Source organism: Scyliorhinus canicula, chromosome 9, assembly GCF_902713615.1.
Source record: "Scyliorhinus canicula chromosome 9, sScyCan1.1, whole genome shotgun sequence".
Taxonomy (NCBI): Eukaryota; Metazoa; Chordata; class Chondrichthyes; order Carcharhiniformes; family Scyliorhinidae; genus Scyliorhinus; species Scyliorhinus canicula.
Genome location: NC_052154.1, coordinates 114365670 through 114383310, shown reverse-complemented (window position 1 = coordinate 114383310; position 17641 = coordinate 114365670). Strand labels below are relative to the sequence as shown.

Here is a 17641-nt window from a genome sequence, read left to right as displayed (position 1 = left end):
AGGACCCGGGAGTCCAGGGGGAGAGAGAGGCTGATGTTTTGGCCTTTGCTTCCCTGGTAGCCCGGCGACGAATTCTGCTGGCATGGAGGGACTCAAAGCCCCCGAAGTCGGAGGCCTGGCTATCAGATACGGCAAACTTTCTTGGTCTGAAGATTAAGTTCGCTTTGAGAGGGTCGCTGTCAGGGTTCGCCCGGAGCTGGCAACCAGTTATCGACTTCTTTGCAGAAAATTAATCGTCAGCAGTGGGGGTTGGGTGGGAGGGGGGTTAGGGTAACGTAGGTTAGGGGGGGGTAGTTAGGCTGGTCCTTGTGGGAGGGGAGCTGGATTTCTTGCGCTATAATGACTGTTTTTTGCACACTGTTTTATATTATTGTTATTTATTGTGCCAAAATGTCTTAATAAAATTGTTTATCAAAAATATATATATATATTGTCAATAATTATGGCTCCAGCATTGATCTCTGTGGCACTCCACTTAGGTATAGGCTGCCATCCTGAAAATGCTCCTCTTATCTTAACTCTCTGTCTTGTATTAGTTAGCCAATCCTCTACCCATGCTAATGTACTACCCTCAATACCGTGGGCTCTCATCATTTTAAGTAGCCTTTTGTGCGGTACCTTGTTGAATGCTTTTTGGAAATCCAAGTATATTACATCTACTGGTTCCCCTTTATCTATCCTACTTGTCACCTCCTCATTGAATTCTAATAAATTGGTCAGACATGGTTTCCCTTCATGAAGCCACGCTGACTCTGCTTAATTATATATTTCTAAATGATCTGCTGTTACATCCTTTAAAATGGACTCTAACATATTTTAATCACGATGGCCTGGCTCCCACAGGTTCTTTGAGATACAATCGGAGTAACAAAGGAGTCGTGGGGTGGAGGGAGGGGTTTATCGGAGCACAGATAGCATTGTGTTGCAGGAGCATTCATAGGAGCACTTGGGAGATATCCTGATATAGCCAGATTGTGACCCCTTCCATGCCACCCTACCTCGGTTGTTTCAATCTGCTCATGTGCTGGGTTTGTTAGAACTTAGCAAGGAAATAAGTACAACAGCTCCACACAACTGTTTGAATGCAACAAGAAGCATTTAATTTCTAAATAGCTGCTATAACATGTTAGCTGGATATTGTTCCCACACTCTCCATTATCTTACATGACAGTTGCTTTGTAGAGGGTATATTAAAATACACTTCCAAATACAGCAGGAAACGGTGTTAGCCCTGCACACACATCAGTGCCTAGCTTATCTCCATTTAAAAAAAAATCACAATTATCTTTGTTTGGTGATGAAAACCGCAACACCATTGTCATTAGTGGGATGCTTCATTAATATTTGCATGATGTGATTTTTTTTTCTCATCTCCATTTGAGATCATCTTACTCACTTACACAGCTGCCTCTTGTGAGTTACCTGCCACCTCACATGTGCAAGTATAGATCACATCATACAGATGTTGAGGAAGCATCCAGAACCCCAAACCCAACCATCAACAGCATGAATAGTGAGGAATTCAGTGAGGATAATGAGGAGCCCAGTGAGAATAGTGAGGAATTTGATGAGAATAGCGAGGAATGTGGTGAGAATAATGAGGGGGGGGGGGGGGTGGAATGCTCATGAAGAATTGGCACGTAGAAGGGTGAGGAGGTGAATGGAGAAGACAAACAATGGAAGGCAGAGGGAAGACCATGGGGAGGGCAGCTGAACTCCATCAAGGCAGCACAAAAAGTTCACAAAGACGTCAAGGGGATACCACATTGGTTACTGGAAGGGGATGGATGAAGACTCCAGATGAGGTGGGTAGAGGTCCCAATGGGGCATGGGCACCTCGCAGGTGATGAACTCAGGGGGACAGTTGTTGAATCGAGGAACAGACTTCTTTTTGAGGCTGCTGCCATTTTCCCTCTGGTTCATGACACCCTGCATGGTCTGATGTAGACAGGTGGGCTGGGGAGAGTGATATGATTGCGCTGGACTGGTGTTTAAACATGGCGCAGGGATCTTCAAACCCGTCAGCTGAGGGCGGGCGGACAAATCAGCAGTCGGTCCCCCCATAGGCGAGTCAAAGGGGAACCCATGTGTGCATAATGAATGAGGTTCCAAATGCAGAAACTGCGCAGGATCCGGGTATTCAGGTTGGTGGGACAGGCACCACTGGAGCCATCCGTCACTGCACTTCATCTCAAAATGGGAGAATTCCACCCTCAGCGAGAATAGTGAGGAACTTGGTGAGAATAGTGAGGAATTTGGTGATAATAGTGAGGACCTCAGTGAGAATAATGAGGTCTGCAGCGAGAATTGGTGAGGAATGCATTGAGAATAGTGATGAATACGGTGGGGATTGTGAGAAACTTAGTAGAAACCCGGTGAGAATAATGAAGAACTCGGTGGGAATTAGTGAGGAATGCTTTGTGAATAGTGAGGAACTCAGTGAGGATAGTGAGAAATGTGGTGAGAATAGTGAGGAACTCTGAGAATTAGTAAGGAATGCATTGAGAATAGCGAGGAACGCAAGTGTAAGTAATGAGGAACAGGGATAGACTAGTGAGAAACGCAGTCAGGTTTGTGAGGAATGCAACGTTAATAGTGAGAAATGGGTTGAAAACAGTGAGAAAAGCAATACTAATGGCAAAGAAAAATTAGAATGTGTGGTGGTATGAATGGGAGCACTGCCATTGGTGCAGAGCACTGGTTTCCCATTGGCTCTGGCTGGTCATGTGCCTCTCGTCTGATTGGCTGGGGCTAGTCATGTGACTACTCACCAATTGGTCGAGAGGCAAGTAGACCCCGCCTCCGAGGTGGGGTATAAGTACCCAGAGTTCCCGGCGGTCGGCCTTTCTCTGTAGTCGACCACCGGGCTAACAACTAGCTGATTAAAGCCACAGTTTGGATCTTCATCGTGTCTCGCGTCCAATTGATGGTACATCAGAATGTTGAGGGACAGATTGAGAATAGCAAAGAATGGGGTGAGAAACATGAAAGGAATTCAGTGCCAATAGCAAACAATACAGAGAACAGTAAGGGACATGGTAAAGATAACGAAGAGTGTAGTGAGTGTAGCAATTAACGTGGTGAGAACCGGGATGGGGACAATGAAAATAGAAAAGGGCATGGGCAGATCAGTGCAGACTGTGGTAAGAACTGCAACAAATACAGATTCTAATGCGAACATTTGTGCACAGGCACACTTACATACACACACGAACATGTACACACACGCACACACATATACACACATACACATTCTGACACAGATACACACACACACGCAAAAACACCAAACATTTTAGGCTTGCAAAATAAAAGGATCTCTACCAAAGGGTTATTTAAAGGTGCAGTCCAGTTACAAAGATTTTGCTGCGATTACAGTTGTCGATGCCCATCTCTCATGATGCACTTTCTCCTGAACAAATTTCCTGTGGTCAGTCTTATTGGAGTCGATCACCTGCACGTGGGCATTGTTTAGGTATTTGGACGCCTCTTGCGACCAGGAGATGTAATCATTTGATCTGTCATGCGACCTCTTCTCCTCTCTTGTATCTCTGGACGCCAGCTCCCACTTATCCGCGCTCTCCACTGGGAAGAAGGCAGAGTAGCGATCCTCCAGGGATGAGCCCTCGTCATAAAACAGCAAGCTCCTGGAGCGAACTACGCAAAATAAACAGGAGATGTGGTGAGGACACAGAACAATCTGGTGGGACAGTTAGAGAGAGAAAAACTATTCCCCCACCTCCTTCCCCTGCCCCCGGTACAGGAGTCCAAACAGATTCCACAATCCAGATCTGTGTGAAATAGGCTGTAAGAAATACAAGCAGGAGTAGGCCATTCAGCCCCTCAAGCAGCTCCACCATTCAGTAAGATTACGACTTGTCTGATTGTGGCCTTAACTCCACTTTTCTGCTTATCCCTTTGACTCCCTTGAAGATCGAAAATCCGACTAACTCAGCTTTGAATATATTCAGTGACCCAGCCTCCACTGCTCTATGGTGTAGAGAATTCAAATATTAATGACCCATAGAGAGAATAAATTCCTCCCGTTAAATGCGAGGCCCTTATTTTGAAACTGTGCCCCTATTGCTTTTCCCACAAGGTGGAACATCCTCTTAGCATCCGCCCTGTCAAGCACCATCAGAACCTTACATGTTTCAACAAGGCATTGTTCTAAACTCCACTGAGAATAGGCCCAACCTATTCAACCTTTCCTGATAGACATCTTCATAGAACAACGACCATAGAATCCTGACAGAATAGGAGACCGCTCAGCCCATTGAGTCTGCACAAACCCTCTGAAAGACCACCTTACCGAAGCCCACTCCGCCGCCCTGTCCCCAGAACCCCACCAAGGAAACCGAGCACCCAGAGGAAATCCACGCAGACAACGTGCAAACTCCACACAGACATTCACCCAAGGCCAGAATTGAACCCTGGTCCCTGGCAGTGCTAACCCACTGTGCCACCTTTCCACCCTAATTGGAACCAATTTCAAATTGAAAATCAACCACAGCCTGATGTGTAGAGGCTGTGAGTTGTGGAACACTACTTGGAAGTGCCTACATTCATTCCCCAAAAGGTGTGTTCGAATGACCAGTTCTGCCCAGGACAGCTGTAAGGTTACAAATCGCCCCTTGTGCTGGTCAGGGAAGAATCAGACACATCTTCCTCTCCTAGTCTCTAGGATCTTCTCAGTTTAGCAGTGAGTCAAATAGTTGTTTCTGGAGCTAAAGCAACTAAGAGGATACTCCTCATTGTTATAGTAATGTTCCTTCCAGTGAAAAGACGTTTTTCAATGACTACAGCTTGAATTACTTCACTGATTATACAATGCTGCGGAACATATGAATGGGAGGAGGACATTCAGCCCCCCAAGAATGTTCTGTCGCTCAGTAAGATGATCGCTGATTTGCATCTCAACTCCATTTATTATCCTTGATCCTGCAGCTCTTTTCAGATAAGATTGTTAAGATTCCCGTACCAGGCTCCCCGGACAGGCGCCGGAATGTGGTGACTAGGGGCTTTTCACAGTAACTTCATTGAAGCCTACTCGTGACAATAAGCGATTTTCATTTTCATTTCATTTCATTAAGGAATTTGGAACCGGGAAAATTGGAGTTAGGATACAGACCTCCTGAGATCATGAGAGGTCTCTCTGATTGCAAGTTTTCTTTTTGCTTTATTTATTTCTCCTGATCATTATTCAATGATCATTCCTGAAATGTTTTGCTTCGAGCAGACGGGAACGATCGTGAGTTGTTGACCAGTTCTCCATTAAAGCTGTTTCACACCCCACTGACTGTTGCAAATCATCCCCAACTAAAATGGCACAATCCCCAGATGCAGTGATGGGGGAATCTAGTACAGAGAAGGTTTGAAGCTAAACAGAAAATTCTGGCAAATCCAATCCGCGCATGCACAGTTGGGGCAGCTCAATCCTGCGCATGCGCAGTTGGGCCGCGCCATCCTGCGCATGCGCAGGGAACTTCTTACGCAAGCCGGCCCCAACGCAATATGGCGTGGGTGTTCAGGGGCCGGCCACGGCGGAATGTAGGCCTGGGGAGGGAGAGACCGGCCCGCCGATCGGTGGGAACCAATTGCGGGCCAGACCCCTTCGGAGCCCCCCCCCCCCCCCCCCCCCCCCCCCGGTGAAGGAGCCCCCCTCCACAGGCCGCCCCTGAGCGTTCCTGCAGAGTTCCCGCTGGCAGCGTGTCGGAGCGGCCGGGCTCGGCCCATCATGGCTGCTTGCCGCTTGCGGCAATTCTTTGAGCGGCCCGGCACGATTCGCGCAGCGCTGGTTTTGGGAGGGTGAGAGAAAAGCGTGCAGGGGTCGGGGCGGCGTGGCGTGATTCGTGCAGTGCCCCGGCGATTCTCCCACCCGGCGTTGGGGGGGGGGGGGGGGGGGGAATACCTCCCAATACTTTTCACTATACCAGGGTACACGCGACAATAAATCAAATCCAAATCCTCCTTCATCTCAGTGGGCCGCAGATTGAAATCAGGTTTGTTCACTAACTATGACCCCCATGAATAATATTAAATACATTTAATACATGCCAAATACTTCAGAATGAGTTATAAGAAATGCCTAATCATTTATATATTAATAGAACTATCATTAACTTCAAATGGTAAAAACAAAATACATATTTACACTTTGGACACAGAGGGACATAGAGGCACGTCTCTCACAGTCAATGTAGTCACAATCAGCACACACCTCACTTCACTTGCCGTTGTTTTACATGCCTATCACTTCAGTCAGACCGGTAGGAAAAAAACTACACAGAGGGAAATAGGCAGTATGTGGCAACCCTGCGCATGGGCAACGGTCAACAAAATGTCTCCTGGGCCGCATTCACAACCCAGATGGGCTGCATGTGGCTCCCGGCCGCATGTTGCCCACCACTGGTCTAGCGGAAGGGGATTAGTTGGAGAGTTCTACCAAACAGGCAATGATGGACTGAATGTCCTCCTTCTGTACTGCTCCATTCTGTGATTCTATGACATGCCTCTGACATTCCTGTCCCTGCAGCTTTAGGAGAAATATTAACCCACCGATTAACAATGAATCAACTCCTCTATTAAGAAAGCAGAGGGTGCAACTTCTGAGCAAGTGCAAGACGCCTTCTACCTCTACTTCCACAATACGGGTTTGCAGCATTATAAATTAATGCATGGACTGAGCAATAATTTCCATTAGATGGCAGTGTGCTACTCTGACTATAGAAAGGGCCAATATATCCCTGTGCAAGAGAGGTTTCAAAAGGGAAAAGGCATTTGCTACTGTAGGACATCCCAAAGCATTTACCAGCCAATGTTATGTGGTCACAGTGGTGATGTAGGAAACGAGCTGGCCAACTATAGCACACAGCACATTCCCGCAGGACAGCAAAGTGGTAGAAATTTGAAAATTCCACCCCATCCTGTTGTTGTAAAAACATCAGCAAAAATCCTATTGGATGCTGGAATTTTAAAAATAAACAGAAAATGCTGGAAACTCTCCGTGGTCAAGGCAGCCTCTGAATAAAAGCATGAAAACAAAGGTGCAATTTAACGGGGGAAAGAAGAGTCCCATTTTGTGCGCATTTAGCAGGGAGTTTCTCAGCACCTACAGTACCGAGAACCACCCTGGCAGTGCCCCAGCCAGCCCGGCAGTGCCACGAAAGTTGGTGCTGTCAGAGTACCTGAGTGGAAGTGTTAATCTGGCTGTGCCAAGGTGCCAGGCTGGCAGTTCCAAGGGGTGGGATTCTCTGATCCTGAGGCTAAGTGTTGACGCCGTCGGAAACGCCGTCGTCTTTTTCGATGGCATCAACATGGCCTCAGGAGCAGCAATTCTGATCCCTACAGGGGGCCAGCATAGCACTGGAGTGACCCACGCCATTCCAGCTGCTGATCCCCAGTGTCAGATGGGCACCGCGGGTCTGAGCATGCGTAGTGGGGCGGCGCCAATGCGCACATGCACAGTGGCTCCCTTCTCCGCGCCGGCCCCGACGCAACATGGCGTAGGGCTACAGGGGCCGGCGCAGAACAAAATAAGCCCCCAGCCCGCCTATCGGTAGGCCCCAATCATGGGCCAGGCCACAACGGCCCCCTCCCCCAGGGTCGGACACCCCCTACCCCCCCACCAGGGCGCCCCCAGCTGCATCCACACTGAGGTTCCGGCGGGTAAGAGCAGGTATAGACGGCGAGATCTCGATAGATCGCACGAGGAGTCCCGAGTGTCGTAAACCCTGCGAGACGTCTCTCGCGAGACTTAACGGCCTCGTCGCATCCTGAGTCGGGCTGGACGGGGCTGTTTGATCGGGCCCAAAGTGCAGGTTCTAATAAAGGTGAAATGTTAATGCGCTTTCTCTCTCTCCAGATATCGCCTGACCAGCTGAATATTTCCAGCATTTTCTGATCCCATGGAAATATATTTGGTAAAGGCCTGTCCTGTTACTGGGGCAACTCCACTGTCTCCTAGCGTGCTAATGATTGGTCCTTCATTTCATTGCTTTGGTGTCATTTCCTTGGAGGGGGGGGGTTGCGGGCATGGGGCTGGAAAATAGTGAGGGAACATTTTATTTTGGCCAAGCTAGTGAAAGTATCTGAGCTGCAGGGAATTGTAAAATCCTTACAGAGTGTGGATTTCCGACTGAGCAGCTTGTTTGACCAGCTGGGTAGCAGCCCAGGCTGTCACTTTGCTGATGTTACCACGTGTTCTGAAGGAGCAGGCATCATCAAATCTCCAGACCCACAAACAGGTCCCGGAACAATTGCATGAATGGCTCCCACGTTCTGTGGAAGCCGTCGTCTGACCCTCGGATGGCGAATTTGATTTTCTCCATTTGGAGAGATTCCGAGAGGTCGGACAGCCAGTCTGCAGTTCTGGGTGGTGCTGCTGACCGCCAGCCAAACAGGATTCTACGGCGGGCGATCAGGGAGGCAAAGGCAAGGGCGTCCGCCCTCCTCCCCAGGAATAGATCTGGCTGGTCTGAAACCCCGAAGACCGCCACTATCGGGCATGGCTCCACCCTCACCCCCACATTGGGGAATGTAAAATATGTATGCCGGTAAAAGGGGGTGGCACACAGTTGTTATTATAAAGATGCTTGCCTGTAAATATACATGTTAATTTTTGCGTGTTTTTTTTCTAATAATTTGTAATTTGTTGGAAGAATAGTCGGGTGGCCAAGAATCAGGGGAAAATGGACGGGAATCGGGGGAAGGTAGCCGGGGGGGGGGGGGGGGGGGGGGGGGGGGTAGCTACGGGTTCGTTATGGGGGTTTTGTTCTCATGGTTTTATGCTTATTTCTTTTTCTTGTTAATTTATTGTTTTTGTATTGGAGGGGAGGGGTTACTGTTTTTCTCTGTTGTGATAAAATTTGTTGTTGAAAACTTGAAGAAAAATTATTCCAAAAAAAAGGAAGGGCAAAGCCGCAAGCGACAGTCTGATGGCAAGCTAAGGCCCAAAACCAAATTGTAAATAAATGCCTATAAACATGATATAAAATATGAAAACTCAATAAAAAACATTTCCAAAAAAAAACTTTTGGAATTCAAATCCCCAGACCCAGAAACTGCTGAATCAGCACAAATGTTGCTGAATCTCGGGGAGCTAGCATTACTGGAGATCCTCAAGATTTAGACAATACTTAAAGTAGCACGAATCCAAACATGGTCTAATTCTGGGGTTAGAGCAGTTTATTCTAAACACAGTTTTGATAGGTGATAGTTTAGAATGGTTGAGGTAGTCTCAGAGGCCTGCTAAACATCTCTTTCAATTATCCGGGTGCGTGTGCCCCTGGTTTTGAAATTGCGATGCCAATATTTACCTGGTGCCCGTGGCTATGAGAAGGGGGCTCGTACATGGGCAGTGCCTGTTTCTTTCACTGGGAGACTAGAGAACAGGACATAGATTTTTCAACTGGGTCACAACAAATGCAGGTTCTCAAATCAGAAGCCAGAAGAGACAGCCAGAGAACTTGCGCACGACCAGTCGGGCCGGAGTGAGATTTCAGCCTGGGTGAGGTTATTGAGATTTTGGAGTGGGTAACTATTGGTAAGTGTCTCTTTAATAATTCAGTGGTCTGGTTTAAAGGGAAATAAGCAATTGACCCAGTTCAATAAGAGGCAGTTATCTGTCAATCAATTGAAGCCTGATTAGGGCCTCAATAGGGGTGATTACTTACGATTTTAAACTGGTGTGTGAGTCATTCCAAGCTCACCTCAGCAGTAGGTTAAGCAAGTGCACGACCAGAGGGTTTGCCCATGACCAGTCAGAGCTGCGGATGGATTCACTTTGAAGCATCCACGATGCTGAGGAAGTCGTGGATAGCACTTGCACGTGGATAGTGAGTTGGTCACATTGCTGAGGGAGATTGGAAATGGGTGACCACCAGATAGAGGAAGAGCAGGAAGGCAGTGCAGGGGTCCCGTGTGGCCATCTCCCTCCAAAACGGATATACCGTTTTGGATACTGTTGGAGAAGATGGCTCACCAGGGGAAGGTGGCAGCAGCCAAGTGCATGACATTGTGGCTGGCTCTGCTGTGCAGGATGACAGGCAAAAGGGTGGCAGAGTCTGCTCCTGCGTGAGGTGGGACCAGTTCAAACCGGACAGTCTGCATCTGGGCAGGACTGCAACCAATGTCCTAGTGGGGGTGTGTTGTAGTATGACTAGGGAGATTACGGTACCTTAGAACCATCCCGCCATTGGTGCAGAAGACTCGCTGCCCATTGGCCCAGGCAAGTCATGTGCCTCTCTGCCAATTGGCTGAGGCTAGTCATGTGACTACCCACCGATTGGCTGAGAGCTTGGTAGCTCCGCCTACGAGGCGGGGTATAAGAACCCGTACCGGCTGGCAGTCGGCCTTTCTCTGTACGTCTACTGCCGGGCACACATCTAGTGTATTAAAGCCTGTTGTTTGGAACTACTTCTCGACTCGAGTCCCATTGATGGTGCATCAGGGTGTTTGCTGGTGGTGTTGGGGAGGGTTAAAACTAATGTGGCAGGGGGGTGGGAACTGATGCAGGAAGTCGGAGGGAAGTAAGGTGGGGACAGAAACAGAAGGTAGTAAGGGGAAAAGTGAAAGGCCAAGAAACCAAAGTCAAAAATCAAATATGGCCACAGTATAGAGTACAAAGATTGTGGAAAACTCAGTGAATGGGTCCAGTGAGTGAGCCTAAGAGAAATAAAACACAGGGAGGGTAGTGGCACGGTAGCACAATGGTTAGCACTGTTGCTTCATAGTGCCAGGGACCTGGGTTCGATTCCCACCTTAGGTCACTGTCTGTGCGGAGTCTGCACATTCTCCCGTGTTTGTGTAGGTTTCCTCTGGTTGTTCAGGACCCACGATTGGGTCTGATGCCACTCCCGCGATTCTCCGGGGACTGGAGGATTGCCGGCAATCGCGTGCGCTCGGTCAATGTGCCATTGGTCAGGGGCCATTGAAAGTGGCCCCCGCAGCGATTCTCCGCCGGCAGCTGGCCAAGTTCCCACCGGTGCGGTTCACTCATGGTTCCATCCGGCGGACACTCGGAGTGGTGGCTGCGGACTCAGTCTGCTGCCGCCCTGGTGGGGGCAATGGGATCAGTCACCTGGGGGGGGGGGTGCTGCCGCCCTGGTGGGGGCAATGGGATCAGTCACCTGGGGGGGGGGGGGGGGGGAGGAGGAGGTTCCTCCAGGATGGCCAAGCTGGCGATTGGGAGTCAGCAATCGGCGGGCGCACGCGATCTGGAGGGGGGGGGGGGCTATATTGTTGGGACCGGTCTGCTCTGTGGGTCCGCCATGTTGTGCGGGGCCGCCGCTGCACGCATGCGCGGATCCCCGGCTGGAAGTGCAGGGCACTATATCGGCAGCCAGAGCTGGGAGGTCTACTCTGGGGTCCTGCTATCCCCCTCAGGTAGGAGAGTGATTCGCGCCTGTTTACTCTCAGGCGTGAGGACATAGCCCCATTATCAGAGAATTCCGCCCAGGATCTATAGGCATTCAGAGAGGCAAAGACTGATTATGGACAGTCTGCATGGTTTTGCGAGTGGAAAATCAGGTCTCACAAATTTGATTGAGCTTTTTGAAGGGGTAACCAAGAAGGTAGATGAGTTCAGTGCAGTTGACGTTGTCTACATGGACTTTAGCAAGGCCTTTGACAAGGTACCGCATGGTAGGTTGTTGCATAATGTTAAATCACACGGGATCCGGGATGAGGTAGCCAATTGGATACAAAGTTGGCTTGACGACAGAAGCCAAAGAGTGGTTGTGGAGGGTTGTTTTTCAAACTGGAGGCCTGTGACTGTCAGTTTACCTCAGGGGTCAATGCTGAGTCCACTGTTCTTTGTTGTATATAAATGATTTGGATGAGAATTTAGAAAGCATGGTTAGTAAGTTTGCAGATGACACCAAGATTGGTGGCATAGTGGATAGTGAAGAAGGTTATTGCAACAGGATCTTGACCAATTGGGCCAGTGGGCCGATGAATGGCAAATGGAATTTAATTTAGATGAATGTAAGGAATTGCATTTTGATAGTTTGAATCGGGGCAGGACCTACTCAGTTAATGGTAGGGAGTTGGGGAGAGTTACAAAACAAAGAGACCTAGGAGCGCAGGTTCATAGTTCCTTGAAAGTGGAGTCACAGGTGGACAGGGTGGGGAAGAAGGCATCCGGCATGCTTTGTTTCATTGGTCAGAACATTGAATACAGGGGTTGGGACATCTTGTTGAACATAAGTTGTACAAGACATTAGTAAGACCACATTTGGAATATTGTGCACAGTTCTGGTTACCCTATTAAAGGAAGAGTGCAGAAAAGATTTACTGGGATTCTACCGGGACTTGATGGGTTGAGTTATATGGAGAGGCTGGATAGTGTGGGACTTTTTTCCCTGGAGCGTAGGAGGCTTAGGGGTGATCTTGAGGTCTATAAAATAATGAGGGGCATAGATGAGGTAGATAGTCAAGACATCTTTTCCCAAAGGTAGGGGAGTCTAAACCTAGAGGTTAGAGTTTAAGGTGAGTTGGGAGAGATACAAAAGGGTCCAGAGGGGCAATTTTTTCACACAGAGGGTGATGAGTGCCTGAAATGAGCTGCCAGAGGCAGTAGTAGAGGCGGATGCAATTTTGTCTTTTAAAAAGCATTTAGACAGTTATATGGGAAAGCTGGGTACAGAGGGTTATGGGCCAAATGCGGGCAATTGGGACTAGCTTCGTGGTTAAAAACTGGGCGGCATAGACAAGTTGGGCTGAAGGGCCTGTTTCCATGCTACAAACCTCTGTGACTCTATGACAGCCTCGCGGAGCGGTACTTACTCTGACTCGTGGTGTAGACATCAGATGCAGACAGTGGAGCTGTTTTGACTGTCTGGGAGGCAGTAGAGAATTCTGGGAGACAGGGCATGAAAGATCCCAGGACAAGGACAAAACAGACAACCACGACCTGTAATAACAAACATATTGCCTGGTAAAATGATATCCACAAACCTTGCCTGTTTCAAATAGAGGCAAACACTATACAACCCATCAGCATTGAGTGTATTTTATCAGGGACAGGCAGACATTATAATTACATCCTACCATCATTGAGTCTGTTTTACTGGGGATAGGTGAACACTGTAAACACTGGTACAGTCCATCAACATTGAGCATAGTTTATCATGTACAGGCAAACACCATAAACACTGGTGGTCCATCAGCTTTAAGATTATTTTATCACAGACAAGTGAACACTGTGACTATCGGTACAGTCTGCCAGAATTCAGTATTTATCAGGGACAAGTGAAACACTACGATTATTGACAGTCTGCCAGAAGTGAGTGCATTTATCAGGGACATGCAGAACCCTGCAATTATTGATACAGTCTGCCAGAACTGAGTGTATTTACCAGGGACAGGCAGACCCTGCAATTATTGATACAGTCTGCTAGAACTGAGTGCATTTACCAGGGACAGGCAGACCCTGCAATTATTGATACAGTCTGCCAGAACTGAGTGTATTTACCAGGGACAGGCAGACCCTGTAATTATTGATACAGTCTGCCAGAACTGAGTGTATTTACCAGGGACAGGCAGAACATTGATTATTAGTACAGTCTGCCAGAACAGAGTGCATTTATCAGGGACAGGCCAGACCCTGCAATTATTGATACAGTCTGCCAGAACTGAGTGTATTTACCAGGGACAGGCAGAACATTGATTATTAGTACAGTCTGCCCGAACTGAGTGCATTTATCAGGGACAGGCCAGACCCTGCAATTATTGATAGTCTGCCAGAACTGAGTGCATTTATAAGGGACAGGCAGACCCTGCAATTATTGATACAGTCTCCCAGAACTGAGTGTATTTACCAGGGACAGGCAGACCCTGTAATTATTGATACAGTCTGCCAGAACAGAGTGCATTTATCAGGGACAGGCAGACCCTGCAATTATTGATACAGTCTCCCAGAACTGAGTGTATTTACCAGGGACAGGCAGAACATTGATTATTAGTACAGTCTGCCAGAACTGAGTGCATTTATCAGGGACAGGCAGACCCTGCAATTATTGATACAGTCTGCCAGAACTGAGTGCATTTATCAGGGACAGGCAGAATATTGATTATTAGTACAGTCTGCCAGAACTGAGTGCATTTATCAGGGACAGGCAGACCCTGCAATTATTGATACAGTCTGCCAGAACTGAGTGCATTTATCAGGGACAGCCATACCCTGCAATTATTGATACAGTCTGCCAGAACTGAGTGCATTTATCAGGGACAGGCAGGCCCTGTGATTATCAGTACAGTCTGCCAGAATTGAGTCTATTTATCAGGGACAGGCAGACCCTGCAATTATTGATACAGTCTGCCAGAACTGAGTGCATTTATCAGGGACAGGCAGACCCTGCAATTATTGATACAGTCTGCCAGAACTGAGTGCATTTATCAGGGACAGGCAGACCCTGTGATTATCAGTACAGTCTGCCAGAATTGAGTCTATTTATCAGGGACAGGCAGAACACTGACTATTAGTATAATCTGCCTGATTGATTTGTGTTGCATTAGGGGCAGGTGAATACTGTGATTACTGATATAGTCTGTCCACAGGGGCTGGTTTAGCACACTGGGCTAAATCGCTGGCTTTGAAAGCAGACCAAGGCAGGCCAGCAGCACGGTTCAATTCCCGTACCAGCCTCCCCTAACAGGCGCCGGAATGTGGCGACTAGGGGCTTTTCACAGTAACTTCATTGAAGCCCATTCGTGACAATAAGCAATTTTCATTTCATTTTCATTTTCACATCTCCAGGTTTCCCTCTAAATCACACACCATCCCATCTGGGGCTTACACCTTCACTTCGATTGGTATACAATCCTGGAACACTTTCTGCTAACAGCATTGTGGGTACATCTACAGCACAAGGACAGGGATGGTTCACGAGGTTCACTGCCACCTTTTCAAGGCAATAGTGATGAGCAAGAAACCTGTCAGCTATGTCAACACCTCCTTAAAAAAAATAAAGTGCTTATTCTCTTTGTTGAGAAAGACAAAGATCTCATTGGTTTGCAGCTGTTGAATTTCCTCTTCATTTCTCGGGCAAGTTTCTAAGTGTCACTAGTTTCGTGATTGGTGAATTCTACCTCTGGGTTTCTAATTGGACCAAAAGTAAATTTACAGCCATTTTGGCCAAGTTCCTCCCATGCCCCGATTGTGCAGTATTTTGCTTCACCATCTCTCCACCACAACCAGCTACGACTCATGGTGATGTATTAGAACATAAGAACATAAGAACTAGGAGCAGGAGTAGGCCATCTGGCCCCTCGAGCCTGCTCCGCCATTCAATGAGATCATGGCTGATCTTTTGTGGACTCAGCTCCACTTTCCGGCCCGAACACCATAACCCTTAATCCCTTTATTCTTCAAAAAACTATCTATCTTTACCTTAAAAACATGTAATGAAGGAGCCTCAACTGCTTCACTGGGCAAGGAATTCCATAGATTCACAACCCTTTGGGTGAAGAAGTTCCTCCTAAACTCAGTCCTAAATCTACTTCCCCTTATTTTGAGGCTATGTCCCCTAGTTCTGCTGTCACCCGCCAGTGGAAACAACCTGCCCGCATTGGTGAGGGAAGGTTGAGGAGAACCTTGCAATTATTCTCTATCCACCCAACGGTTCTTGAGCTTCCTCTTTGACCCTGGCTCTTACCATCAGGCAGGTTCCTGTTTGAGTCGATGCCACGCGGCAGGATCGAGGGACCTTCCCGGCCACCAGTGCCTGCAGTTTCTGCAGCTGCTGCAACAGGGTCCTGAAAGAGCAAGAGGCGAGTTTCATTACCGGGGCACTTTAGCAGACTTAGTGTGGCTGTCAGGGGGCCCAGGCGCCCCAGTTTTTCTATGGTGCTGTTTGCTTCATACTCTCTCATTACCTGGGGTTTAATAAGAGTAACACAGCAAATTACACGGGGACTGGTTGTCAATCTTCATAGCCCGTGATCAAAATGAAACAGAGATTTTAAAAACCTTTTTTCCCCTTTTCCTTTGGTGTACATTAACAAGTGAAGAAGTAAAATGAGGAGAAAATCCCTTAAACTAAAAACCTTCAATGACAGATTAAATAATGGCACTGCATCAGTTCACAGGTTGGTTCTGCCTGGTTACGTGAGTATCATGGCTAATATTTCTAGATTTTCATTCCAGTGCAAGTGATTCCTCTTCTCAAGTAAAGAAGCTTCTTATTTCAGGATAGGGGTCGGATGTTTCGTAGGGCCCATGGTGCAGTTTTCACACTATCTACCTTACCCGCCTTAAAGGAACTCCTGCTCAGGCAGTTTTCCATCATGGACCAGTCTAAACATCCACTCTGTCTGCCATCGGCACACCCGTGGTTACAGTGTACACTACAGCAAATCACCAAGACCCCTTCACAACACCTCCAGGACCCCTGACCTCCACCAGCTCGAAACACAAGGACAACTGATACCATGGTTTCCTCCAAGTTACCCAGCATCCTGACCAGACTTGGTTCCTTCACTGTCACGGAGTCAGCACTCTCTATCTGATAGCCCTGTGGAGTATCCCACACCACACTAACAGCAGCAATTCATATCACACAAGTGCCAGGCAATGATCATCTCCAACAAGAGAGAATCAAACCATTGCCTTGACATTCAACGGCATTACTATCGCTGAATTCCCATTGTCAACATCCTGGGGGTTACCATAGACTAGAACCTGAACTGGACTAGCCATAATAATACTCTGGTTACAAGAACAGGGCAGAGGCTGGGAATACTGTGGTGTTATCTCACTTCCTGACTCCCCAAAGACTGTCCACCATCTACAAGGCACAAGTCAGTAGTGTGATGGAATACTCTCCACTTGCCCGGATGAATGCAGCTCCAACAACATTCGAAGTTCGACACCATCCAGGACCAAGCAGCCCATTTGATTGCCACCCCATCCACCACCTTCAATATTCACTTCCTCAACCGCTGACACACGCAGCCGTGTGTGCCATCTACAAGATGCACAGCAGCAACTCGCCAAAGCTCCCTCAAGAACACCTTCCTAATTCATGAGCTGTATCACATAGCAGGACAAGAACAGCAGATCCAAGAGTCACCCACCTGGGACTATACTGTTGTTCCTTCACTGTCGCTAGGTTAAAATCCTGGAACTCCCTCCCAAACAACACTGTGGATGTACCTACACCACATAGACTGCAGCGGTTCAAGAAGGCAGCTCACCACCACCTTCTCAAGGACAATTAGGGATGGGCAATAAATGATTTTTTTTTAAAAAGCACTCCTAACTTTTCAATTTCAGTGGAAATGGCTGTTCTGTGGATTGCACAATATCGCCAGCAGAGAGCGCCGTTGTCCACTTCATCAACACAACTGACTGTCTGAAGCAGTGTGAGGCTTGAATGACAGTGCAGGGTGTAACCATAAGCAGGCAGAGTTGGGATGTTTGGCGCCTGCCCAAGTCGCTGCACGCCACGATTCGCAAAAAAGGATGAGTTATGTTAATGAGGTGACAGAACTCAAGCGAGAAGTCATATTCTTGGAGAGAACCCCAGCTGGATACCACCACACATCCACCCCCCACCCACCCACCGACCATCCTGTGAACAATCAGCAAATTAGCGAATCAGTGAATTGGCTGCAGGTGGATGCTTGGAGCTTTCTTTCT

General features: G+C 47.9%; 1 protein-coding gene across 1 annotated transcript in view; it reads right to left on the bottom strand.

Annotated features, from left to right (window-relative positions):
- Nucleotides 1-1077: 1077 nt before the first annotated feature.
- The window catches only part of creb3l1 (cAMP responsive element binding protein 3-like 1), a 204975-nt gene continuing 188411 nt past the window's right edge, over nt 1078-17641 (bottom strand). Inside the window, exons 9-11 of the mRNA XM_038807429.1 lie at nt 15657-15756; nt 12787-12913; nt 1078-3657 (exon numbers count right to left, since the gene is read on the bottom strand). Of these exons, the coding sequence (XP_038663357.1) occupies nt 3353-3657; nt 12787-12913; nt 15657-15756 (532 nt within the window). The 3' untranslated portion in view covers nt 1078-3352. The remainder of the gene's footprint in view (nt 3658-12786; nt 12914-15656; nt 15757-17641) is intronic.